Source organism: Macrobrachium rosenbergii, chromosome 53 (assembly GCF_040412425.1).
Source record: "Macrobrachium rosenbergii isolate ZJJX-2024 chromosome 53, ASM4041242v1, whole genome shotgun sequence".
NCBI classification, from domain to species: Eukaryota; Metazoa; Arthropoda; class Malacostraca; order Decapoda; family Palaemonidae; genus Macrobrachium; species Macrobrachium rosenbergii.
Genome location: NC_089793.1, coordinates 39,754,452 through 39,779,451, shown reverse-complemented (window position 1 = coordinate 39,779,451; position 25,000 = coordinate 39,754,452). Strand labels below are relative to the sequence as shown.

The 25,000-nt window shown below is 40.8% G+C and overlaps 1 protein-coding gene across 1 annotated transcript in view; it reads right to left on the bottom strand.

Annotated features, from left to right (window-relative positions):
- Positions 1 to 6,217: 6,217 nt before the first annotated feature.
- Positions 6,218 to 25,000, bottom strand: part of Tet (Ten-Eleven Translocation (TET) family protein) — a 168,953-nt gene continuing 150,170 nt past the window's right edge. Inside the window, exons 4-10 of the mRNA XM_067096969.1 lie at positions 21,981 to 24,621; positions 16,636 to 16,811; positions 16,161 to 16,351; positions 15,798 to 15,960; positions 15,192 to 15,574; positions 12,103 to 14,801; positions 6,218 to 11,969 (exon numbers count right to left, since the gene is read on the bottom strand). Of these exons, the coding sequence (XP_066953070.1) occupies positions 10,747 to 11,969; positions 12,103 to 14,801; positions 15,192 to 15,574; positions 15,798 to 15,960; positions 16,161 to 16,351; positions 16,636 to 16,811; positions 21,981 to 24,621 (7,476 nt within the window). The 3' untranslated portion in view covers positions 6,218 to 10,746. The remainder of the gene's footprint in view (positions 11,970 to 12,102; positions 14,802 to 15,191; positions 15,575 to 15,797; positions 15,961 to 16,160; positions 16,352 to 16,635; positions 16,812 to 21,980; positions 24,622 to 25,000) is intronic.

Below are 25,000 nucleotides of genomic sequence, written 5' to 3'. Positions count from 1 at the left end.
TTTGTTCCTTGGCCTTACAAACATCAGCAAAAAGCAATTATTACAAAATACTTTCAGCTAGTGGCCTTCACATCCAACACTCTCAAAGGATAATGCATAAAAAATGGGACCGTTATGCAATATATTCAAGCTTTTAAAAGACGGCACTATAAATGGCAAATCAAGACTTTCAAGTAAAGATGCCACTTAGCTTAATTTCGTTAAGGAAAAAACTAAAATATATGGTTATCTACTAAATACATTTATCAGATCTGTGTGGCTTTAATTCATTTATATTTTGGCGAGTAAAAAAAATTGGCACCTTTCGTTCCCTTAGCGATAACAAATTCTATCTGAATCCTACGAATTGCCAGGACTAATATTATCTGTCAGCAGCCTAGAGAGAGAGAGAGAGAGAGAGAGAGAGAGAGAGAGAGAGAGAGAGAGAGAGAGATAACCAATCAGAATCTTACTTGATGTACTTTGGAATTCCGTCAAACGCATATAACCCAAATTTTTTTCTGAAAACTGCCCCTATCTATCAGTCCTTTATCATCTTTAAATTTCAGAGCAACCTCTCCCAGGACGTAGGCTATTACTTTAACATCTGACTTTAACTTAGATCCTAATTCGGAAGTCAAACAATATTTTAAGACAACCTGACACCATTGATCCTAAAGAATTCCCTAACCAATGCTCATTTCGTATGCTATTATCAGTCTCTGTACTATAATTTTTATAAAAGCTCCTCCGCAGAAGTAGCCATTGCTGACATCTAAGATTGCGAGTCTCTCGTGCATTATTCACTTAATTTGAGTAAGTTACTAATTCAGTGGACTAAATTTCTGATAACGTATTGCCTGTAACATGTCTTAATGCACACTTCGCTTTACGAAGCCAAGCAAAAGGTTCGCCTCATGGCTGACCTAAGGAATTAGCAGCCTAGCAGTTTAAAATGAACAAAAACACATACGACGACTTTAAACAAAATTATTCCCTGAAAGTGCATCTTATTGGCATCTGCAAGAGAGAGAGAGAGAGAGAGAGAGAGAGAGAGAGAGAGAGAGAGAGAGAGAGAGAGAGAGAGAGAAAAACAGCTTTTAGTCTTCCTGAAAATTACCTTTACACGAATCTTTGTATGCTTATGTGTAAAACCTTCACTGGAATTACCACCGAGCACCCAAGACAATTGTACTGACCGTTACTTTTACCTTGCAATTCTTACAATTCCAACACCATAAAAGGCCACTTGAGTCGGCAAGCGGTTGGTTTCAGTAACGGTTCCAATAACGCTTGAAAACCATAACTCAATTGGTTTTCCTTCCCAAGCACATTCATTTAGTTCTGACATCTTCTGATACATTTAAAGTATTGTTTGCATGCAAAACTATCAGTAATATAATTTTGTATAATATATAAATATACCAATTAATTTGTTTGCGGATACTTCTGGCACATTTCCTCGAAAGTCCAAGGTCAACCTTCTGTAGACACTAAAAATATATTTGGATGAGCCAGTCAAATTTTACGCGAGGTATCATTAAATTTATGCTGCAGTTACAAGAGGCTGCTTTCAGCCACCGAGCGCTTTTAGAGGTAATAAAGAAAGGGGGCATGTCCTGCAGTAGTCCTGGACAGAAAGAGATCCTGAAAACAAATGAGAAGCAGCACGGGGTCTAAAGATAAAACTGAGAAACTCCCAAGTTGCACAAAGAGAGGCTGAACAGTAAAATGGAAGGTTGCGGAAATGGACGTTAAATGGCTATAAAAGTGTCAAAGGTCTGCCCATGACTTTCATCCAAACAGCTGAGATCCATAACATTTCATCCCTAATTTCAACTCGTACGAAACGAAGTACATTCCTATGCCACCTTACATAAACCACACAAACTCATTCTTCAGCTCATCTTGGGATGTACCGCCGCTCTTTGCCCAATTAGCTTTTACACAAGAATCTGCCTGAAGCACGAAGTTACGAGACATATAACTATAAAAATTGTCTTCCGTCACTATCTCCGAGTAAATTGTTTCTAAAGCTTATTAAAGGTAAAACTACAAAAAATGCGTAGGTTGTCTCTCCCTCTCCTCAGACACACAATAACCTCTCAATATCTAGAAGCTACTTATTTACGCAACCAAGTTCCGTCTCGACATACTTTCTTAACAGGGCTTACTTAGGTGAGAGGAAAGTTGATTGAGCCTAAACAAACGTCTTTTATTCTTTGTCGCTGTTCCTGTTTCAGCTTTTTAAAGATTGTTAGGTTTAATTTAGTTCACTATCAATAAAGAATATAGTTTTACGAAAACTTGATTAAATCACTTTAGGGTACCTAAAACGCTTAATGTACCATAACGAGCAAATTCAATTATTTAACACTGATCAAAGAGGAAATATGGGTAATTTAACGTTAGAGCTCCGCTTGGAGAGGGCGTTTGTTAATGAACTTTTTTTACATGACAATATATAAAAGACTGTGTATAATGCGGTACAGGTGATCTAGTTCGGGAAATTTGCAGAGATAATTTGACAAATTTACCATCTGTTTTGTTTTACATTACCGAAAGCTGCGTCCTCTGGGATGAAAGAAAATACGGTAAAATTCTCAAATTATCTCACCTGTACAGCATTACATAGACCCTTCTCTATGCTGTTCAGTAAAATATGTTCACTGGCAAACTAGATCTCCGGCACTATAATTAGAGGAAGAATTACAAATAGGACACTGCAAAGAAAGGTAAAACACGTTCCCTAAGGAAAACAAGAGCGTGAGGAGGACGAAAATCCGTATGCAGTTTAACATTACACCCAACAAGGACACAGTTGAACCAATTTCAAGTAACACCTGATTTCCAAAATCCTTCATAATTTACGAAGCTTATAACAAAACCACCAATCACCTAACAATATTTTATCACGGACCCACAGTTCCAAGAGAAGACGTTCCTGATACGTAATCCATGCTTTCCCACAAGGCACTGGCGCAAGCAAAACCCGAGCGGGAGCTCCGCTTCCGTGACAGTGGATGGTTTTGTAAAATTTCAAGAGCAACCATAACTGATACCTACTGCATCGTCAGTTTTTTCGGCAGTTATTACAATTCCTGCAATTATCTCAACTGTGCTGCACTGTTTACACCCTTTTCTATATTATTCAGTCAAAAACTATTAATGAATGGTATCTCCGTGTGGAGCTCTTCTGTCAAATTACCAAAACATGATAATGGTTTGGCTATAGGAGAATTTAAACATTGTTAAATATATCAGGTGATGATACGTGTTACTGGAGTGTTTACCACTGGCTGATCTAATTTTACTAAAAGGAGTCCATAGTCAATAAAAATGAATATGCACTATATCTCTAACACCTTACTTAGCGGCACTTCCACAAATCTACACCGGTCAATTTTTGGTTATGTTCTGTGGTGTCCCATTTAAACTTAAAGCCTGGTGACACCCTCATTCTAGTGTTGGTTAACGGAGGATTATATAGCATGATGCGTCCAAAACGGCTTTCGGTAATTTTCCGGAAGACTCCAGCAGCTATTTCGGAAGGTTCCAGTTAGCCATTTTTGCATGAAAAACCATTTTGAGTTTTTCATACAAAAATAGCTAGGAAATGATAGGACACTAAAAGAACCTAAAAATCACCAACCTGACGTAACCTAGGGGTGTTTACTGATTACAATTTTGCCGTATTAGCTACGGAGGGGGTGGGGGGCTGGTATTACCTTATAATTTGATTATTTTTCCCTGTTATTAGGCATTTGCGAAGGTCATGTATTGAGATGAATTTTTTTTTTTTATGTGTTTTACCCTTTTCGCTGGCTTTCAATTCACATTATCCGTCAACAAATTTTACATAAATCGTTGTACTCTATTTTCACGACCAGCATACAACCACCTTATTCACTGATCCTTTTGAACAAGACAGAGGAATAGTTTCCAGCATTCACAAATTTAATACCTCTTACCAAAGCTCAATCCATCTCACTGGTGCTTTACAAACAAGTTCAGTAAAAGAATTACGGCTTTTAGTGCTATCAAACGATTTCTATTCACTTCCGTCAAGTGCAGCACGGTTTCGTCTACCTTTCTAGGTAGCTATTGGAAAACTTTGCGTTAACTTCTGTAGGTCCATTTCTTTTTTATTACCAAGCACAGTTTAAAGTAATCAGTACTTGTGATTCTGTGATCACAACTTTACCGCAATAAATACTCGTAAATTAAAAAGGTAACGGAGAAAAACGTGTAATTAATATTCATCTCGGCCTTCCTTTGATTAACATGGCATGCCGATAGTTTTAAAGAAATTACTACTTACAAGCAGGGTCCTCTTCACTAATACTGTTATAACACCAGTTTCAGGAAACCTACGCTATTGTTTCATAAATTCTCTTTCTAGTTAAGTTGCAAATGAGATTATTTTGACCTGCACGAAAACCTAGTCACTTCATGAGATCCTATCATTCAAGAACAAATCTGCAACTCGGGAGATTCGCCATCTTAAAAATCACACCCATATACCTCATGTCAGTTGTTTCCAGTATTTCAACGTTTATAGTTCTTAACACGACTCTTCCAGTTCAACCCTGATCAGTATCCCCTAAAGTAACTCCAGTTCTTAGAAGTGAAACCAATACACTTTCTCAAAAGCAATCCTTACCTTTAACTGCAGACACGTCCGCACCGAAGAGGAACTCGAGCAAAAATGGCTGTCAAATGGTCATCACCGAAGAGGATAGTTCCTGTTATTCAAACACACTACCTTTGTTAACAGTTGTTCAATTGGATGGCCTCTTTGGGCCCTCTAGTGGAAATCATTGGTCGTTTCAGCTTTGGGGTTCTTGAAGAACTCGTTCTTCCATTTCAGAGTTTTTTTTAGTATTATGTCCAGTATTTTTCCAAGCCTTCGCGTTTTCATAATTTTTCTTTACTTCCTGAGTCATCTTGACTGAATGGACTGGGTGCCGTATATAAAGACAGTTTTTTTCAAGGTTTTAGTAGCATCTTGGCTCAATTAATCTACACTTGTCCATGCTTATACACGTTTCTTTGGTTTCGGTAGTATATTTATGAGCTATAACGGTCAGAGTTCTGCCAAATTTCAATAGTTTTGTTTCTCAAGTGACCAAATGTGTGGCATCATTTTCATTTACAGCTGGTCGCCACAGCAAGTAATTATTTATTACTACATTTATGTAGTTCTGACATGATCGTGTGTTGTCTGGAATCTAGCAAAGTATATACTCTTTGAAACGTGAGCAAGTAATTAGGTTATGATCTGAATGTTCAGCCTGAGCATGAAACACCTGTCAAGTTAATGCTCTCTTTCTGGCTATAAGAATCACTTACCTCAGTCTTTGTTTGATACCTTTAGTTGTCTTTTTTAAGTAGTATCTATAGAATTATGGGTCTCGGTAGTTTTAGCAGTCATATGACCATTAAAATACGAGGTAGTTTGATTTCTGTGACAGCAGAGAATAAAGTGGTTTGGAATTTTGCTTTTATGCCACGCAAACATTTGGTATAATTTCTCATTTCCAGTCATCAAGTAGACACCTTTCAGTCATTAGTCACAGTTAAACGGCTGGTTTATCTGTATTCAAAATCACTTAGGTCAGAGGGATTAACCAGTACCAGAACCCGAAGGTCAAATGAGTGCCATGCAGATGACTTGCACTGTAATGTTACTTCAAGATGCTGGGTAACAAGTAATGTTCACTTCAATGGCTTTGTCCATGATATTTTCCTGCTCACCTACATAAATTTGAAATGAACATCATCCTTTGCTGTCTTTTTGGAAAATCCTTAATCATGCCTTCCTTAAACACGTCTTTTTTTTATCACCAAAGTGAGCAAAGATATTGGGACAGTTTTTCAGTGACCAGAGATAGACTGCTTTTCCCTGTCTTTGCTCAAAAGTAAAATGGAGATAAGTGAAAATCTAAGGGGGATGGCTGAAAGAATTGGAAGGATAAAGGTAATGACCAAGAAACCAGGAACTTTTTCTTCAGATGTGCATTGATGCGAAACTGGAAAAGGCATTCTGGGAATTTCATACATCCATCTTTGGAGGCAAAGTTACATTTCTACTGTATATGGTTCAAAATGTACATTCTTTCCCATAAAATAAGGCTAATTGTTTCTCCGCAGATAAAACCGCTATTTAGTGAAAAAAATTCTTATACCCGGCAATGTTCATGACTGCAAAGGCAAAATTCAATAATTCGAAAAGAACTTGTTTTGATCATTTATTAAGGATGAGAACATAGACAGCATAATTATTGATACATGTTCCACCTACGTTTGGTCTACTCTAGTGAACTAACTCTATGGCAACCATCAATGCACCGCAGCCCAGGAAAGTAGTGATTGGGTCCTCGGTGAGATTCACTTCTTTAAGATTACAGATTTCAGGTCATGAATAACAATCTGGTCTGTGTTTAAACAGGGTAAAAATATCTATAGGCATCTGTTAGCTTTGATTATCAGGTAAATCAGCGGAGAGACCCAAATATGTTGGCACAATAACCTATGCAACAGTCAACAAGGAAAAACATTCTGTATGTGGTGCAAGGCAATGCGATAGTTTCCGGACACTTTAAACAAGGCTGAGTTCTATCGTATTTACAGAATATCTGCTTCATCTAAAATTCCAAAAACCATTTCACGACCTCTTCTTAAAAAAAAGGAGCACTCATTGCCCTGCGATGCGAGGCATTCATGGCTGCTGGTACCATATCCTCCATACCATTACCTTGCCAGTACCTATCCATGACCAGCCTCTTAGCCACAGTCCATTTTAGGGGGGTACCTGGTGGGGCTCCGCAGGTCACGTGTGGGGACCATGCGGTACTATTGTACAGGGCTGGTCCACAAACGCATGACGAATTCAACTGAACTGAACCGGGGTTTGAATTTCAGTAACTCCCGGTCGTTTTTCCCTGACGAGCAGGTTTAGTGAGATGGAGAAAAACTCGAGGTTTTACTGAAACTAATGACGGGTTCAGAGTTTGCATCGTCATATGTGCCACAGGAATTCTGTATGAATAACACTCTATCAATGCTAAGGCATCCCTTTTCTTGAAGGAAGCAGAGAAGTGGAAATTCTTACAAAATTCTTTGCCATTGTGGACTACCTCAATATGGTAAGAAACGAACAGCGGATGTGTCTGACAAACGGCACAAACAATTTTATATATTATTGCATCTAAACAGAACATAATTATCAGCAAAGGGCAAAAGAGCATATCTATCGGCACATTGATTATAATCATTATTCGTAATTAGTGACACAATCAACAATCATTAACCTTGTACAGAAGTACCATAACACCTTTCCCTCGTGTGTTACATCTGGTAAGAGAACTCGGCCTCATAGTAACCCTTAACAAGATTCGTAATTGTTCAATCCTTCACAGTAATAACTGTTGGCTACCTTAAAGATAATTATATGTACAAGCATGAGACTTTATCAGCTATTCAGTAACACTGCCATCATCATCCGTATCTCAATGCCTTGAATTCAAGTTCCGACTTTGTTATCTATGGTCATTTTGAAGGGACACTGGAGTGGGAGTATTAATGAGTGGGTTCAAGATATTAAACGTTTGAGAGCGATTTTGTCTGTCCCGTCACATAAAACCCCATGGAAATTACAAAAAGCTGCAAGGATATGAAATTGATATCTTGGTCATTAAAAATTGTGTTTCTGTGACAACAGAATAGGAAATAAACTTACATTTGTACAATCATCTACTTGGTTTTGACCAAGAGTCCTAAAACTGGTTAACATCAGGGACATTGTACAGTTAACACAGTACAATTAGTCATGAATATCAAATTCTTATATGTAACAATATTTTCTCTACAATTTGTCTTGCTAGCTAAACAATATATCTAAATCCACCATTATTTAAAAAATATATAGTATTTAGTTTAACTTTACAAAGAGCACAACACAAACATCATCTTTTTTGTCCCTAATGTCAGCATGAAATAAGAAAAATAGTCTTAAATACTTTAGGGTTTTTATACAAAATCCCTTTTCTAGTGTCACAAAAATACATCTCGCCTAAGGCAATGGGATGCATCAATAATCACACGACTGGGGTTATCTGTGACAGACATCTGACTAGGTATCAAGATAGAAAAAACAATAATTGAACGAGAGGTTTTTCAGACCAGGAAAGAGACAGACAGACAGACAGACAGAAACCAGTTATGTTTTTCCGTAAGGAGATCTCAACTAAGCCGGCGGGGTGTAAAGAGGAGTGTCATTCTAACACAGACGAAGGGTGGGTTTTAATTTGTACTTTGTAATCCAGCGTCACGACTTATCCGACAATCAAGCGTTTATTTACTTACTACATTAGGGCACCAGGAAGAAAGGCAGCAGTGGCAATGATGCAATATGACCAGATGTGCAACTTCAGGCAAAACATAACATTGCGATAACTTTCATAAACACTGTAAAAGAATATGTGCCTTCAAGCTGCAACTTCTGTCATAAAATGGACAGTGGTGATTTTTTTTCAGCATTTTAATTCATAGCTTTGGGAAATGTTATTCATTTAATTATACACTTCAAAACGTGAAAACACCAGGAAATGAAGCTTCAATGAAAGCACTATTTCTGCCTAGAGATCACAATGCCACTTTGTAAAACGTAGTAGGATGAAAAATACATGACGTCATCAACAGAGCTCATTCCAGTGGGTCCACCCCGACCCCTCTCTACATCCCGCTTATCATAGGTACTGCTACGAAACAATACTTCACTTTTGCCGTCAATAAAAGTATCAAAATGCATGTAAAAATACAAAAAGATTCTCAAGCTTATTAGTTTTTTCATTCTTCTTTGCAAGTAGCACAGGGATATAATATCCAAAAATTTACAGCTTTTTTTGTTTTATTTATAAAGGGTGATTATGAACTAGTGCACCTCAATTGTCAAGAATCAATAGAAAAAGTAAAGGGAGAATTAGACTGCACAAAACATTATTTGTACACGAGATGGCGACAGTAAGGCGACAGAGGCAAATGTAGCAAGCGGAGACTCCAGCATCAGATTTGTGGGAGTACAGAAGAACACAATGACAACATAAAGAGAAAAAAAAATCAGACATTTTAAAATAAGAAATAGTTACATTAAATAATGTCATACAAGGCTTCCTCATGTTATCAAGGGTCAAAATATAACAACAGCTTACAATTATCATGACAGAGGTGACATTACAATATAATACAAAAGTCCTTAGGTAAAATATAAAAAAAGAAAGTAAAACGCAGCTCAAACGCTGGAGATCAACATAAGGAAAACTTTTCAGTGAACCTTATTTACACTTACAGAGAAAATCAACACTTTTGGAGCACTTAAACTAAGATAAAGCAAACAACTTTGTGATTTTTTTACAACATTCAACTCCCCACAACTCCATTGCTGGAGAAGTCCACTCTTGCTGCATTCAATGTGGAGGGCTCCATTGAAATTATGCCCACTGGCAACTTAAGTCTAAAAATGTTACTTGGTGGAGGCCCAGACATGTTACTTTTTTGTTGCAAATTACTTGTAATGAACTAATTAATATAATAATAATAATAATAATAATAATAATAATAATAATAATAAATAACAATGAGAAAAGATAAGATTATTTCCTAGATTGACTTTCACCATCATCAATTTATGCAACAATGGGTGACATCACTGGGCCTAGAATTTACCCATCTGATGCAATTAAACCTTCTTTTGGGGGCTTTGGGGGAAGTGTTCACAACTGCTTAATGTGGCTTTTTGAGATAAGATGTGAGAATCTGAATGGGCGTACTTTTGTAAGCTATGTACTCGGTGATCATGTCCTTAAATGTCCCTAAAACAATAACATTATATCGAGGCCTTAATTTTGGCCAAAAATATGTTAGTAATAATTATCCTAAGGAAAAAAATAAAGTACAATGCTAAATTTCTTAAAAATGCCTTGCATAGACTAGTAATCATCTTGGCTTAGTGCTGTATGTCCAAAAAAATAAAATTCAATTGTTAATGGAGAATATTTGAGCAATCATCTGATTATTCCCCACACCATAAATAGAACACTTCTGAGTATTAAAGATCACCAGAAAAACAGACAGACATCACGTCTTATTAATCAGCTTCAACATCTTCAATTCGAAAACAACTGACTTTGTATTGTATTTTTTCTAGAGTCAATTATCAGTAAATAGAAATCCTTACATTAAAAAACTAAAAAGTCTGCATACTATTTACAAGAAAATGATAAATAAGCCATCTAAGAAGCGACACTTTTGTGGTAAGACTACCTTACAACTATACATCTGTTTCCTCAATGAAAAAATGAGAATTGTCACCAAAAAGTTCTACAAGACATCTTTCACTCACATGAGATCATTCCACAAGTAATGGCTTGTGATATGGCAAAGAGTTTACATACTGTACAATCATATCGTTTCTCCAAAGAACTAAGTGTCATTTAGCCACAATAAATAAATATCGACTAGTGCTAAATCTGAATAGAAAGTAAGTCTTCACTCTTTGTGACCAGTTACGCTGCAGCTACCACATTTTGAGCTTCTATAGCCAGCTCACAGCCAAACATTAAAGTTATACGGCATTTGAAAAGTAACATGGTAACAGCAAGAACCAAGAAGAATAACAATAAGTGGGAATAGCTGGACCTCATCCACAATTCCCTGGGAACACCTGGACCTCACTCTCGATTCCCTGGGAATAGCTGGACTTCATCCTTAATTCCCTGACCATTCACTGTAGGGTCCAGTCACTCTAAATGGCGGAGCATATCGCATCTCTGACCATGTGGAAGTCGAGTGGGTTGGAGGCCCTCTAGGCGCCAGCGCTGTATAGTTACTGGGGCCATTGTTGAAGCTAGGAAGAGGAGTTCCTTGTGCTAGAGCGCCGTGGGGACCAGGGCTGTAAGGAGGAGTTAAACCATAAGAGGGTTGGGGAACTTGGGGATTAGGGTAGCCTTGATTTTGACCAAGAACAGGCATGTTGTGGTGGTTTACAGGAACATTTGAATCAGGCACATTAGTGTTTATGTGATGTCCTGGCATAGCCATGCTATGTAGATTTGATGAAACATCAGATGAAGGAACATTTTGTGTACTGAAATTAGCCCCTGGCATACAAGCATTCTGTAAGGTTATGGAGCCTTTCGATGGTTGTGTCATTTGTGAAGAATTTTCTGGTTGGTGGTTACTCACTGTGGGTTTAGTCACAGACTCACAATTCTCACTTGCATCCGATTGCGAAGTTGATTTCACTGAACTGGGTACGGTTTTACTTTGATCAACAGCTGGACTTGGCAAAGAAGTGTCACATGGACTTGCCTGTGGGCTTTGGACAGAAGTATGGCCTACATTAATGTTAGATGTGTTATGAATACTTGCAACTGGTTTTTGCATTGACGCATTTTGGGTCATCTGAGAATTGACCAAGCAGTTATTCTGCTTAGTAACCATGGTTGACTTTGTATTTAACATACAAGAACTCTGCGGACTCACATTGGCATTTGGTAAGGAGGTACAGGTTGAATTAGAATTTGGACTCAGCATATTATTACCGAGTTGAGTGGACTGCTGATTTGACATGCTGGTGTTTTGCACATTTGTAAAAGTATTTGATGTGGGTGTTGGTTGGTGTCCTTGTTGAGGGGGGAAACAAGTGCTCTGTGTATTTACAAGGGGACCTACCATTGAAGGGCTCTGCATATTTGCCATTGATACAAGAGGATTAGAATGCTGACTTTGCATGCACATATTATGAGGATTTGCCCGCGGACTTAACGCAGATGTACTATGCGTACTTACATTTGGACTCAACATACAAGCAGGCCCAAGTGGACTCTGCATGTTTGTTTGTGGACTTGGCAATGATGTGTTGGGTGGGTTTCCTGGAGGACTTAACATGTAATTGTTCTGCGGACTTAGTATGTTTCCATGACTACATGCTGTTGGCATTGTGTATTACTGAGGGGCTTGATTGATTGTGGGGGCTGTTCATTAGACTGCCATGGGGACTTTGCATTACATTTGCATGTGAACTATGCACTGAATTACCATAGGAACATTGTAATGAGTTACTAAGAGGACTATGTAAAGGATTGCCTTGTGGACTATGATGCAGATGACTATGTGGACTTTGCAATGAATTACTATGAGGACTTTGATGTGGATTACTGCAAGGACTATGCATTGAATTATCATGTGGGCTAAGCACAGTTGCACCACGTGGACTCACCATATTCTGTGGACTATGCATTGGTGTGCCATAAGGGCTATGCATCATGTTGTTTTGAGAATGATGCACTTGATTACTGGGGTGATTTGCGCTACCATATGAGCCTGGCATGAGACCATGATGATGGGGGTACTGACTGGGAAAGTTTCGCTGTTGGTGATGACCTGGAAGTTGATGAGATTGTGCTGCAGGATGGGGCATGGAATTATAGGGTGTAAACTCTTGCATGGCAGGATTGAAAGGAGGCCGGCAGTGGTCTCCATAAAATCCACCGTGGGGGTGCCCGATTGAATATGTATGGTCAGGAGTGGGTCTAGGTTTCTGGTGGCGAGGATTAAGTGATGGAGCCATGGAAAGCATAACATTAGGAGGAGATGAAGCCAAGGAATAGGCGGGTCTTTGGGGAGAAACAATATACTTTTTACAAGGACTATAAGGTCTTGGGGTGTCTAAGGAAGGATGTAAAGGCCTAGGATAATTACCATAACTTACGGGAGGGGATTTCAAATCAGGGTGCTTAAAGTTCTTGAGATCAGCATGGGGATCAACAACGGCTGGCTTTTTATCCACCTGATGACCTTGTGGGTGGCCTAGCCTGTTTCCAATACCATGTCCATCACTAAGAACTGGATTAATTCCTGCCTCTAGCTTCATACTGGCTAACCCATTCATCCTTTGGAATTCCGGCTCAATGTTCATCATCTTCTCTTCAGGAAAGACGAAACCTTCCTTCATCATCTTCTTCTTCTTTCGAGGAGAAGGCTCTAGTTTCCCCTCTTTTATCAACCTCTCCTCTTCACTCCGCTTCTTTTCCATCTTCTCTTCAAACCTTTCCCATCCGTGGTTTCTATAGATGAGGTTCTTGTGCTGATAAAACACGAGACTAATTCTCTTGGGATCACGTCTATTAGGATTTTTTAGTGCAGTCGTGGCGTGTAATTCATGTTTGGCACATTCAAATAGCACCGAACCGTGTGTCAGAGCAATGGCTACACCGCCAATATCTGGATCATGAAAATTCTCAATGTTGTCACTATATCTGATTACGGTTTCAGGTTCTTTTGGCTGACTACATGGAATTTCATTGCTATTATTATTCGTGTAGCTCATTAAATTGGAAAAAGGGTCACTCTGCAACCTATCTTGATGGAAAGGCATTTCTTCTTGCATATTTGGTCCCCTACTAAATTGATTTGTACTTCTGTAGTGCATTTGCGGAGATGGATTGAAACCATTTTGCATCGTCTGTTGCAAACTACAAGTAACGGAGGGATTAATTTGTGAAGAGTTGGGGAGGTGGGACTGGAGTTTATCATTTTGAGACTTACAGAAGTTTTGGCTTTGGCTTTCCATAGAATTTGTACACATCTGATACTGACTGACAGACTGGGAATGTTGAGAACTGGCAGTTCCTTGGTTACTTTGAACTGGGGATGATACAGGAGTGAGGGGCATGCTTACGGAACAGCTTGGACCAAAAGGAGATGACTGTAATGTTCCAGCAGGCCCTCCAAAGGGTGATGCTAACGGTGGTTGGCATCCCAGTGGAGATTGTGCTGGAATTGAGGGTGTTGAGTTACTTGCACCTGGCAAAGGGGAAGAGCTAGGACTCGTATCCTGTGCAGGACCTGGTGGAGTAAATGAATTGGCAAATGGCGAAGGAAGAGGGGAGGAGCATGGACTAGCTGATGGTGGAGGATTCAGTCTCACTGAAGGGGATCCCAATGGAGAATGACAAGGACTCATTTGCTGTGGTGCTGAACGTACAACTGGAGAGGGAAGGGGTGACACAGTTGGGCTGCCAGACTGAAGAGGAAGAATTGGGGTTGTAGAACGAGAAGACATTGGAGAGCTACATGACTGGGGGGAAAATGGTCTTTTAGGGGCTGGTGACTGGGGAGGAGGCATTAAAGCTGGAACATGAGGGAATCCTTGTACTGTTGGGGAGGCACCTGGCCCAGAAACAGTTTTTGGTGAGCTTCCTAATTGACTGGTAGGAGGAACACTAGGGGTTAACTGAGATTCATTAGACACTGAAGTCTGAACAGGTGCACTTTCTCTTTGGCTTAAGTGACTTTCTGAAGCTGCCAAATTCCCAACATTCTTCTGGCTATCATTGTAACAATTATCGGCTACAGAGTTACTGGAAGATGCAACGTCATCACTGCTTGTACTATCATCTTTACTTGAAATTATTGAGTCTATATCACATGAAAGTCCTAAATCATTGTCTGGGCCAACATCTAAAAGCCATCCGTAATCAGAACCATTAAGTCCATAATGGTTAAGTACATCATCAGGGTCACTGAAGTCTATGCTACTTAGCACTGAATCCATGTTAAGTCCAAACAAATCATTCAATTCCACAGGTGGTGCTGGAGCTTTGTTGATTCCATTGACTTGCGGTCGTCTTCCAATATCTCTTCCTTTCGCTTTTCCTCTGCCTCTTCCACGCTTTGGGATGGGAAGACCTCGGGCCAAAAGATTTCTTGCTCGACATGACAGAAGTGGTACAGTTCGAAGGCGAATTTCACAGGGGTATCTGGAAAGACATTTAACATTAGTACACTATTTGCACCTATGTTTCTATTGAGTCAGTTTGAATTATCTAGGTTGCCTCATATGCTACAGGACACTAACAATGTGAATACCTACAAATCTCTGAACATAAATTATAAAACGGCATTATAAAATGCATCTAAAAAGACAAGGTTGTAAATACTTTAAAATTTTCAAATTTAAATCACAAGCAAAAAACTATGTCCTACTTTTGTATACACGTATGTATATTTGTGACTATATCAATTGCTGAAGAAGCATGTTGAAAAACATAAGAATATCCTGTTTAGTTACAAATATGTATATATATTGTATATCAACTGAGGTTCTTTTAACCAAAGCTAACATTCCTTCATAAACGTATTGTACTTACTTGTTTAGCACCTCCAGAGCACCTGACTGAACCTTTCTTTGATAGCCTTCATAGGTTCCATACTCATCAGTTGGGTCTAGCACATACAATGGCAAGACATGTAGTTGCTCATCATCTGGTTTGGCATATCCTCTGTGTTTTGTCAAGGTGGCTACAACTGTGCAACCATTATTCATGTTGTGGTTGTCCTTATGCGCATGAGCACAGAAGTCTGCGCATGCAGTGACTCCCGCCCACGGACGCCCATGTTCATACCCAAGACGACACTCCAAACTCTCATCTTCTAAGGCGGTTTGGTTGGTGTAAGAATAAGGTGCCATTCTCTTGTACAGAGGTGCTAAAATTGTAGCCAAGCTCTGTAGTTTATGTTCGATGTCGCTCTCCTGTAAAAATAGAAAATGAAGCAATAAGAAAAGTCAGCAACTGATACTGTATGACATCATATATTAATTCTTCAATTGGGATGCTTGAATTACAATACAAATGTGTAACTAATTCCAAATTCTTAATTAAAATAACTATCCTGCGTATTCATTCTCAATTGACAGACACAAGTACTTAATACCTCACACTCACAAAAACGATCTGGTTTGCATAAAAACTTACCTCTTGCTCATCAGTGAGTCTGAATTTTCTTGCTGTTTTACTGCGAGCATATTTGCACATGTTGTAATACATGGACCACGAGCAGCCGAAACTATACGAAGCACCACAGGTCTCTTGACTGAATCCTTGACAAACGCAAGTGCGCTCATCATTAACACCACACCTGGTGACAAGAGGATAGATTTAAGAGACCTAGCAGGGATATGACAACTGCTGAAACCTGTATAACATACTGCAACGCTTCCTATTGATTAGAAGGAATAATTACTCGAGAAAACAAACAAGAACAGCTTACGATGATATCACGGAAGATGAGCAGTGAACTTGTATGGCAGTCTGTAGGACTAGAAGACGGTCACTCACCTTCTTTCCGTAGGGTTTCCATATCTGTTCAGTTTGTACACAAGCACAGAATAAAGATCATCGGCAATTGGCAAGGGAACCCCCTCCCAAGCAACAATTGCCACAACTATCCAGGACGTTGAGCACGTGTGCTTGGCTCTCCTTTTGACAACAGCAAGCATCTTCTCTTCCGGGCTAACTCGGCGAATTATCTGCAAGAATGGAATACCTGACTCAGCTGTTTCTTTGAAGAAATGCTTGAAAGGAATGAACTTGAAATTCTTAACATTACAGTGAAAACTGTACTTCCTCTATACAGCACGTTTAGTGTCTACTGTTATAGGTACCGTATAACAAATAACGTTCCATGCATCCCATTAGATTATGGTGAGTGATGTCCTCGCAATACCAGAAAACTTATAATGATTTCAATATTACAGACTTAGAGGACTTCTTATCCAGTATGGGCAAAGACGTGGTATAAAACCTTACTTACCCATTTGGCAAGCGGACAACCGGAATCTGTCTTGCCTTCTTTCCCAGTGTAAACTACTTTTTCTATTCTAATAGCAGTGCCTGTGTATCCGGTTTGCTTCTCGAGCGTCTCCCGTAAGCCCGGTAGAGTGGATGATGAGCCAAGGTGACCGTATATCGGACCTGGGTCTGGGGTCCCTGAAACAATGTTTGATTATTAACGACGGGGGTAATTTATGAAGGCTCACTGAGCGAATTCACCAAGATATATCTCGAGTTTTTCTTCAATAATAACATCATTCTGGATTAGTTTCTAATTATGTTTGCAATTTACTTCTGGCAAAACTGGAAATCTTCAAAATGTGTTTCATGAGACAAGGAATGACTAAACTTTAGAAATACGTGACTTTTTAAGGTTACACTGTCAAATGGTTTAAATCAGTAAATCAAATCGAGTTTCAATTACTCCAATAACATGCAAAACACTTGAAAAAAACCCATTAAAATGCCAAAGAGGTTTTAGGGTAAAATAAATTACAAGCATGCAAGCAAGCGAGTAGATTAAAAACTTACGTCAAACTGGAGTGAAAGCAAAAAACCTCTCCATTTTCTCTATTTTTCATCATGGCTTACCATACAGGAAACAAATGCTTCTTAATAGGCTAACCACCATTTGCAGGCCCTAAAACAGACAAGCAAGCAGGGAAAAACAGATCTGGACGGGAGGAGAAAAAAGCAAAGCCCAAGGACTTTATTAGCACGTGCAGAACAAGCAATGACAGTTTTTGGTAGGTGTACACACACACACACATACACATACAGTAGGCCTACACACACTTGCAAACTCGCTTAAAATTTCGGCTAACATTCATTCTCACTTCAAGTATGGACTCACAGGATTTACATATTAGTACTGTGTACGCATTTTTCTTATATACCTATCCACATAAGAGAAAAATGCGAGGAAGCTTACATGCCACATTTAGTAAAACTTTTTTTTTTTGTCCAAAACTCAACCACGAACATGTGAAAAAAAATTAGTAATTCAGTCTGAATTCGTAACCAAAATTAAGAGTCACAGTACAGTACATGCACATTTTTCCATCCCCTCTTTTGTTTTGTTAAACTCGAATATATTTCGGATTTTTTTACCTCACTAATTATGTATCCTAATGATACGGTTTCAGCTGTGCGTGCAAAAAAAAATTGTGTAAAAAATTTGTGTATTTTAATCAATTACCATGAAAAAAACAAAACATAATTAATGAGGGTTCCTACATTCCCTATTCAGTAACTGGGTCATGTGACTGGAGTGGAAGAATTGCGTGTACGAGGGAAGAGATAAAAATGAAGAAAGAAAAAACTCATGATAAAATTGATAGAAAGAGTGGTGAACACTTCACTGGAGGGGGGAAAGTATTTGGGTATATACATCATTAGATTATAATAATACTGTATAAAACAGCCGTGTTACTTTGGGGTTAGTTACTAAACTATTCGATAGAATTTTCGACCCTAACGGCACACATGAAGAAACCGCGCACATAAAATGCACACACACACACATACACACCTCACCCCCCTTAACATCCCAAACTCTATCCTTTAACCCCTTTAACAGAACCCTTAACCCCGTTTTACCAAGCCATCGACATCCGCTCGATATTGATTTTTATGCCGAACGATTCATCGGGAATTTTTTCACAATTGTCCTTTTTTTATATTGATTTGCCGTCACCAAGGCTTCTCCTGATATGCGATAGTAAAAGGATTCACAATACTCTCGATATGTGCTTATAAGACCTTGTTTCGCTGTCACCTTAATCAGTATTTCATTACTAAAATGCCTGTTTTTCTCAAGCCAACATATGCAACATTATCATATTGATTAGCAGTGCTGCCAACCACCACGATAAACAGAACTGCTGTGCAGGCTAGATAGTGTTTTAGAACACGTGGGCAATAACGCAAACGATAACATGTAGCAATTACTATTGTTATTCAGAGCACCTGCCCTTGCGAGTGTGAAATAAAATAACATTCAGAATGGGGAAAAATCTACAGCCGAAACAATTTTTTCATGGTATTTTAAATACAGTCGCTTCGCCTTCACAGGTTCAGTCGACGTAAGCTGGTTTCTTGCGTTACAAAACTGGGTCTTGATTTTTTAAGTATTGATTTACTAACGCAAAATATTTATTGGTTATTCTTTTAATTTAATTATTAGATTTGAAGCTACATGCCAGAGAGAGAGAGAGAGAGAGAGAGAGAGAGAAGAGAGAGCAGTAGATCGATAATGGGGCAATAACCAGAGGCTGCAGAGGCCATCTAACACGTGCCTCACGGCACGCGCCTTCGATCGAAACATAAACCAGACTTTGCCTTAGGATTAGTAATTGACAGATCCCACAAGAACTGCAGAACTAATGAAAACGGACGTACACAAGCCTCCCCGTCACTATTACATCACAGGTTAACTGACATGTAAAAGAAATTTACAGTAACGCCTTACGACGTAAATCAAAGCCTTGGTCAAATGTTGAGACAACTGAAATGACTACGAGATCACGTGTCGGAGGCTCCTGGGTTAGAGGGAAGGAAGGTTATCGATTTGCCTTAGTAGTTAGGTTGGAATTGGCCTGCGCTCGCTCTCTCTCTCTCTCTCTCTCTCTCTCTCTCTCTCTCTCTCTCCACACGCCACGTAAGTAACGATAAGGGCGTTTCGTGCTGTTGTTGTAGTAAAACTACTATCAAATTCCGACGAAGACTTGACAGATAATGGCGTGTACTTCATTACAAGAGCGAAAATAATTCAGTATTACTTCTCGATTATTTCAAGAACTACTATAAACTGATGAATAAAAATCACTTTTAAATAAGTTTTGTCATTCAGTCTCTACATGCACGGAAGACAACAATAAATACTTGAACTTATGCATATACTGTACTAATTGCAAATTGTGGTTATCATGGCAAAGGATGTATCTGATACTGCTGTGACTGAACATCATTTCTTTTGACATACGGCTTTACGAAAAAGTCAGTGTTATTTGACCACGTTACGCAACGCACATACAGTCTTACGTAAATATGCATACATATACTATATAAGTGCTGTAGGAATATTTATACGCAACGGCTATATTAAACCATAATGCAATTAATAACGAAAGGTTCCATTAGTGAAAGGTTCTCAGTTGTGACCGCAGCGGCAACATGCACCCCCCCCCCACAACAAATACCCTTCTTTTTTATGCAATCTTAAGCCATGGCCAGCCGCAAGAACGCGTGAATGGCTTGGCTGACTGACTTGGTCGCGCGGCGAAGGAAGGTTGTGCGAGGCCTTCGGGGACACGGAGAAGGGGGGGCGGGGGAAGGCGGAGGGCCGGAGCGTCAAGGGAATCAATAGCAAGACCCAAATAGCAAACTCAGCTTTACGCTGGTTCATTGCGAGGAGGCAGGAGGAGGAGGAGGAGGAGGAACGCAGCTGAGCTATATCTATAGTCGGCATGACGTCACCATGTAAACACTGGCCTAAGGGCGCCATCTTTGGTGTTTTCTGGTCTTTGACGAACATCGATCACTTTAAAAGCACGAGTTGAGTTAAACGTTATGACGACCTTGTTATGAGGGAAATTTATTCTGTATCTGTTGGACGGTTAGCCTAACGATCGGCAGAAGGAAGAAGGCTTCGAGCAGACAGCTAAGCTTGCTTCGAAAGAAATGCCGATCTGCACGTCATGCAGCTAATTATCTATTAATAAACGTAGATACCATCCCTTTGGGCGCACTCGCGTATGGCAAGACTTACACAAAACTGCACATCTACAAAAATTATAGACATAACATAGGCTATACTACCTACAGGTATGCTCACCAAAAAAAAATACCAATCACGAAAATAAAACGCCCTCCCAACCTAAACCCAGACGCATAGACAGATTCGCATGGAGTCCAGCGTACAGAAATGAAACTACTCTACGCTCAAGACTACAAGAACAAATTTTCTGTCTGTATTCGCAATTATTCTGATTCCCTCCCAGGTAAATAATCGACACTGGTTTTCTCTCGGTATTTTCGGCCGTGGGCCATGAGAGTGCCGCATCAGCGACCGTAGGGGAACCCAGTGCCAGTGCCAAGAGTGTGTTTTGCCTCTACCCTGCCAGCTGGCCTAGTGATCCGGTATAAATAAACCTAGACGAGTTTCTGCGCTGGTATATATCGTTGGGTATTTGAAGGATCATCTTTATTTACTTTTCAAGTGGTTAGTCTTGCATACTGGTTGGTTCCATAAATACCTCCTTCTCATTATCGTAATGGATTCAGATAACTACGTGTCCTCATTAAATGGTCACTGAAATTTTGGGATGAATCTGCTCTCCAACTAAATGCAAAAGTAATATGGTAGCGGTACTTGCTTAAATACGTAAAGATAGTCTCAAGTTTCCAACAGTTAATGGTCTACAATCATTCAAGGCTTAACACAATGTCAGTAGTCTTAAAAAAAATTGTAATTCACAGGTAATGTGGGTTAATGAGATCCCAGATTTGTAAAAGGAGATACTAGATGGCAATAGAGATTATCAATCATTCTGGGACCATTTCAGGCCAACGGCTTGGAACACATGTTGAAATCGGTGTCCCCACCATTAGTTTCAAAAGCAGCAAATTTCCCCTAGACATCACTTTCAATACACTTGAGAAGCTTTAAAACACTATGGGTAAATGTGGCTTTTCTAAGTTACTACAAGGGGGAAAAAAGTCTGAAATACAATCACACGAATTTCTACAAGAACAACCAGCACACGCTCATACAAATGAAACATAAAAAGAAATATTTTTGCTTATGAAACTGGGACAAAAACCCATTTTGAATTCTGGGGGGAAAAAATTATATATTTAGACAGAGTCCTTACACACTACTTTGGGAATTTGATATCAGAAAAACAGGGGACAAAGTATTTTTAAATTTAATATACAATATTTACATGATCTAACCACTATTTTAAACTGCCAAAGAAATGTGTGAAAAGGTAATTTACATTGGTTTTGGGGAAGGGCCAAAGATAGAACAGCATGCTTTATGCAAGGTCATGCCATTTAAAGCAACTAATTACACCGAAAGCAGCAAGAGGGGTTGTGTAAGCAAAGCATGGGTTCTCTTATTAGGTATTCTTCAAGAATTATGAAAAGGGTTCTCTCCAGAACTTTCATTTTTCATTACTAATAAATCTCTGACAAATTTATTTAAAACATATGAATGAGAACATACAGCTTATTGCAATGGACTATCAATAATCAATTCATAAAGAATACCTGTTTATCAAGCAAATATGATATAAGTTACTTTTGGGACATAGTACTCACCAGGGGGCACTGGGCAGGTACACTGAGGAATGTCCAGTTCGTTCTGACGGAGGCGCTGACGGAGAGCCTCCAAGTCGATGGATGTATCCTGGCCCACCGCCGCCTCACCGGTACCCTCTAGAGGCGGAGGAGGTTGGGGAGGGGGGTAAGGTGTTGGCTCAACCTTCACTTGCGTCGTAGCGTCAAGGCGCTGGGGATGCTGCGTCGCAGGTGCTGCTTCGGGAGGTTCTTGCTTTATCTGAAGGTGCTGTTGCTGCTGCTGCTGTGATGCAGCGGCAGTAGCCACCGTTGGGGAAGTGTTCTGAGTGGGCTGCTCGCTAGTCTGCAGCTGGACGCCACACATCTGCGGTTGTTGCTTCTGCTGTGCCGGCTGCTGCGAGCTGGTGAGCAGGTTATTGTTACTGCTGCTGTTACTGTTATTATTATTCTTTGGCTGCTGTGAGCAGATCTTCTGAGGAGTCGATTGCTGGATCTTCAGCTGCTGCTGCTGTTGTTGTTGCTGCTGCTGTTGTTGTTGGCGATTGACAGACTGATGATGCCAGTGCTGCTGCTGCTGCGACTGTTGTTGGGGCAGATGACTCTGGGGCTGATTGGCGGCAGGGGTCGTAACAAAGGCTGGTCTGGAAGCAGCTTGAGAATTGGTGGTGGTGGTGGTTGTGTTTGTGAAACAACTGAAAGTCGACAACGATGAGGAACATGACGATGTTGTCGCTGATGAAGTAGTTAATGACGATGGTGATAATGACGATGAGGATGATATCTGTGGCAGATTGGCAGGGACAGGGGGCCCAGGGGGTCGAGGTTGACACAATCCCACCGTCGACGTCGACGTCGTCGTCGTCGTCGTCGTTGTAGGCGAGGATGACAACCTAGGGTTCTGAGATTGACCCGCGGGGGTGGGTTGACTAGTGGGCGCAGTGGGTGATTCACCACTAGGCACACTAGCACACGCAGGCCGTGACGTACACGGACCTGTCCCCCTGACCCTGCCAAACCGAAAATCCTGCTGGCGGTTCTGTAGAGAATCAGGACTGTCGGGGAAGTCGTACACAGAAAGCTGCTTCTTACCTGCATCACTTTGCTGATTCACTGCACTCATTTCAACATCTGTTTGTTGCTGTTTCTGCTGTTGCACCTGCAGAGTGGAGGGGCTGGTGCTGTCCTTAGATAGGTCAGGAGGCTTGGGAGCTATGCTGTTCGGTGGATCACCGTGCTGCTCATTCACTTCAAATTCTTGCTTAACCTCATACTCATTTTTGACCTCCACAGTTTCCATACTTTCTTCGTCTTCTACTTTGACACTATGTCCCTTACAATTTTCTAGGTCATCCATCATTTCTGTTGCAGATGTTGTTGATGATGATGATGGAGATGGCTCTTCTTGTGAAGCAGAGCCCCCTTCCACAGGAGGGTCTCTTATCTCCTCTTTCCTACATATAGTGGAGGAAGAGGAGTTGGCGAGGACCATCGCGGTCTCAACGCCGCCCTTCACATCAGTTGTGTTGGCATGGACTACAGAGCCCGGGCCAGACTCTGTAGTCCTATAGGCTAAAAAATTCTGAGCCATTTTGAGAGATTCTTCCATGTGCTCAGGTTCTTCCCTAGAGACGCTGGTGACAGCTGCTACATGTCCAGAGAAATGGACTTCTCCAAGGGGCGGACTGTCAACCCCACCACCAGGATAGCTGCTGTTGCCTTGTCTTGACATGATCATGTTTTTCAATCGACTCTGCACACTAGCAGAGCCATGTGGGCTGCCCTGTGGCACGCCAGTGCCTCCCTCTAAGGCTTGACCCGAGTACCCGCTCGCAGTCACTCTAGAGCCGAGTAAATTCTGCGTGGGAGGCGGAGGGTACCCAGGCTTCTCGTTTGGGTGCTCCGTGGTATGGGGCGTATGCGGAGCATGTGGTGACGGGAGCGTGGTCATGGTAAACCCGCCCGTCACTGGTGACGCCTCGGGCGCCGAGACCGCTGGCGAAGCCATCGGTGATTTGAACATCCCACCTTGCTGTTGCTGCTGCTGCTGCTGCTGCTGCTGCTGCTGCTGCTGTTGCTGCTGCTGCTGATGGTAATCGTTAGATCCTGGGTAGCGGTGGGGATGGGGGGACGAACCCCCCACTACCCCGTTTCCCGGGCTTTGATTTAGGAACCCATTGGCTGGGCCATTGGCGAAGCCCGGGACGGATGTCTGTGGAGTCTGTGGAGAGAAATGCCCCTGAGGGACATACCCTCCATTGCCATTATCTCCACCGGGAGTAAACTGATCATTGTACTGACTGTTGTACTGTGACACTGGTACACTGGAGACAGGGGGCGCTGCTCCACCCGCAGGACCCCCGGGGAAATTAAACATAGGTTGCCTTGGTTCGAACTGATTGAACTGGTGTGGTGGTGGTGGTGGTGGGGGATGGACCATCGGAGGATGGCCTAAGCTTGGAGGATGGAAAGGTGGAGGAGGCCACTGTCCTTGCGGAGACTCCCCTCCCCAAACGGCATTCGGGAAGCGCTCCCTCATGTGTGGGAATGGGGGCATTTCTGGAGGGGGCAGGGGGGGCTGCTCACCCATTCCAGGGCCTGGGAAGAAGGGCATCATGGCACCCATTCCGGCTTGTCGGCGTTCCATCTTCTCTCCTCTTGGAGTCTGCAAAGAAAAGAGAAAGACTGTGAGAAATGTCGGATTATGATGTGGAAATAACACTTCGAAGCATAAAATCCCTTTATGCGGAACATTTTCTATCTAACTGTTACTCTGACCCTAATACTACACATCAAGCTGCTGTACAGTAATATACCAGGTGCGTCCGTAATATTCCCAATGTGGAGATCAACACCAATACCAGTGAAGATTATTAAGGAATTAACTATTAAAACAATCTGGCAATCTAAACTTATACAATCACTCAAACCATTATGTAATTTCAGTAAATACAGCTCAAGATATAGCTATGACGACCTGCATTTAGAATTTGAGACCTAAACATAATTCGAAATGTACTACGACACCTGTGGGAAATGTGAGG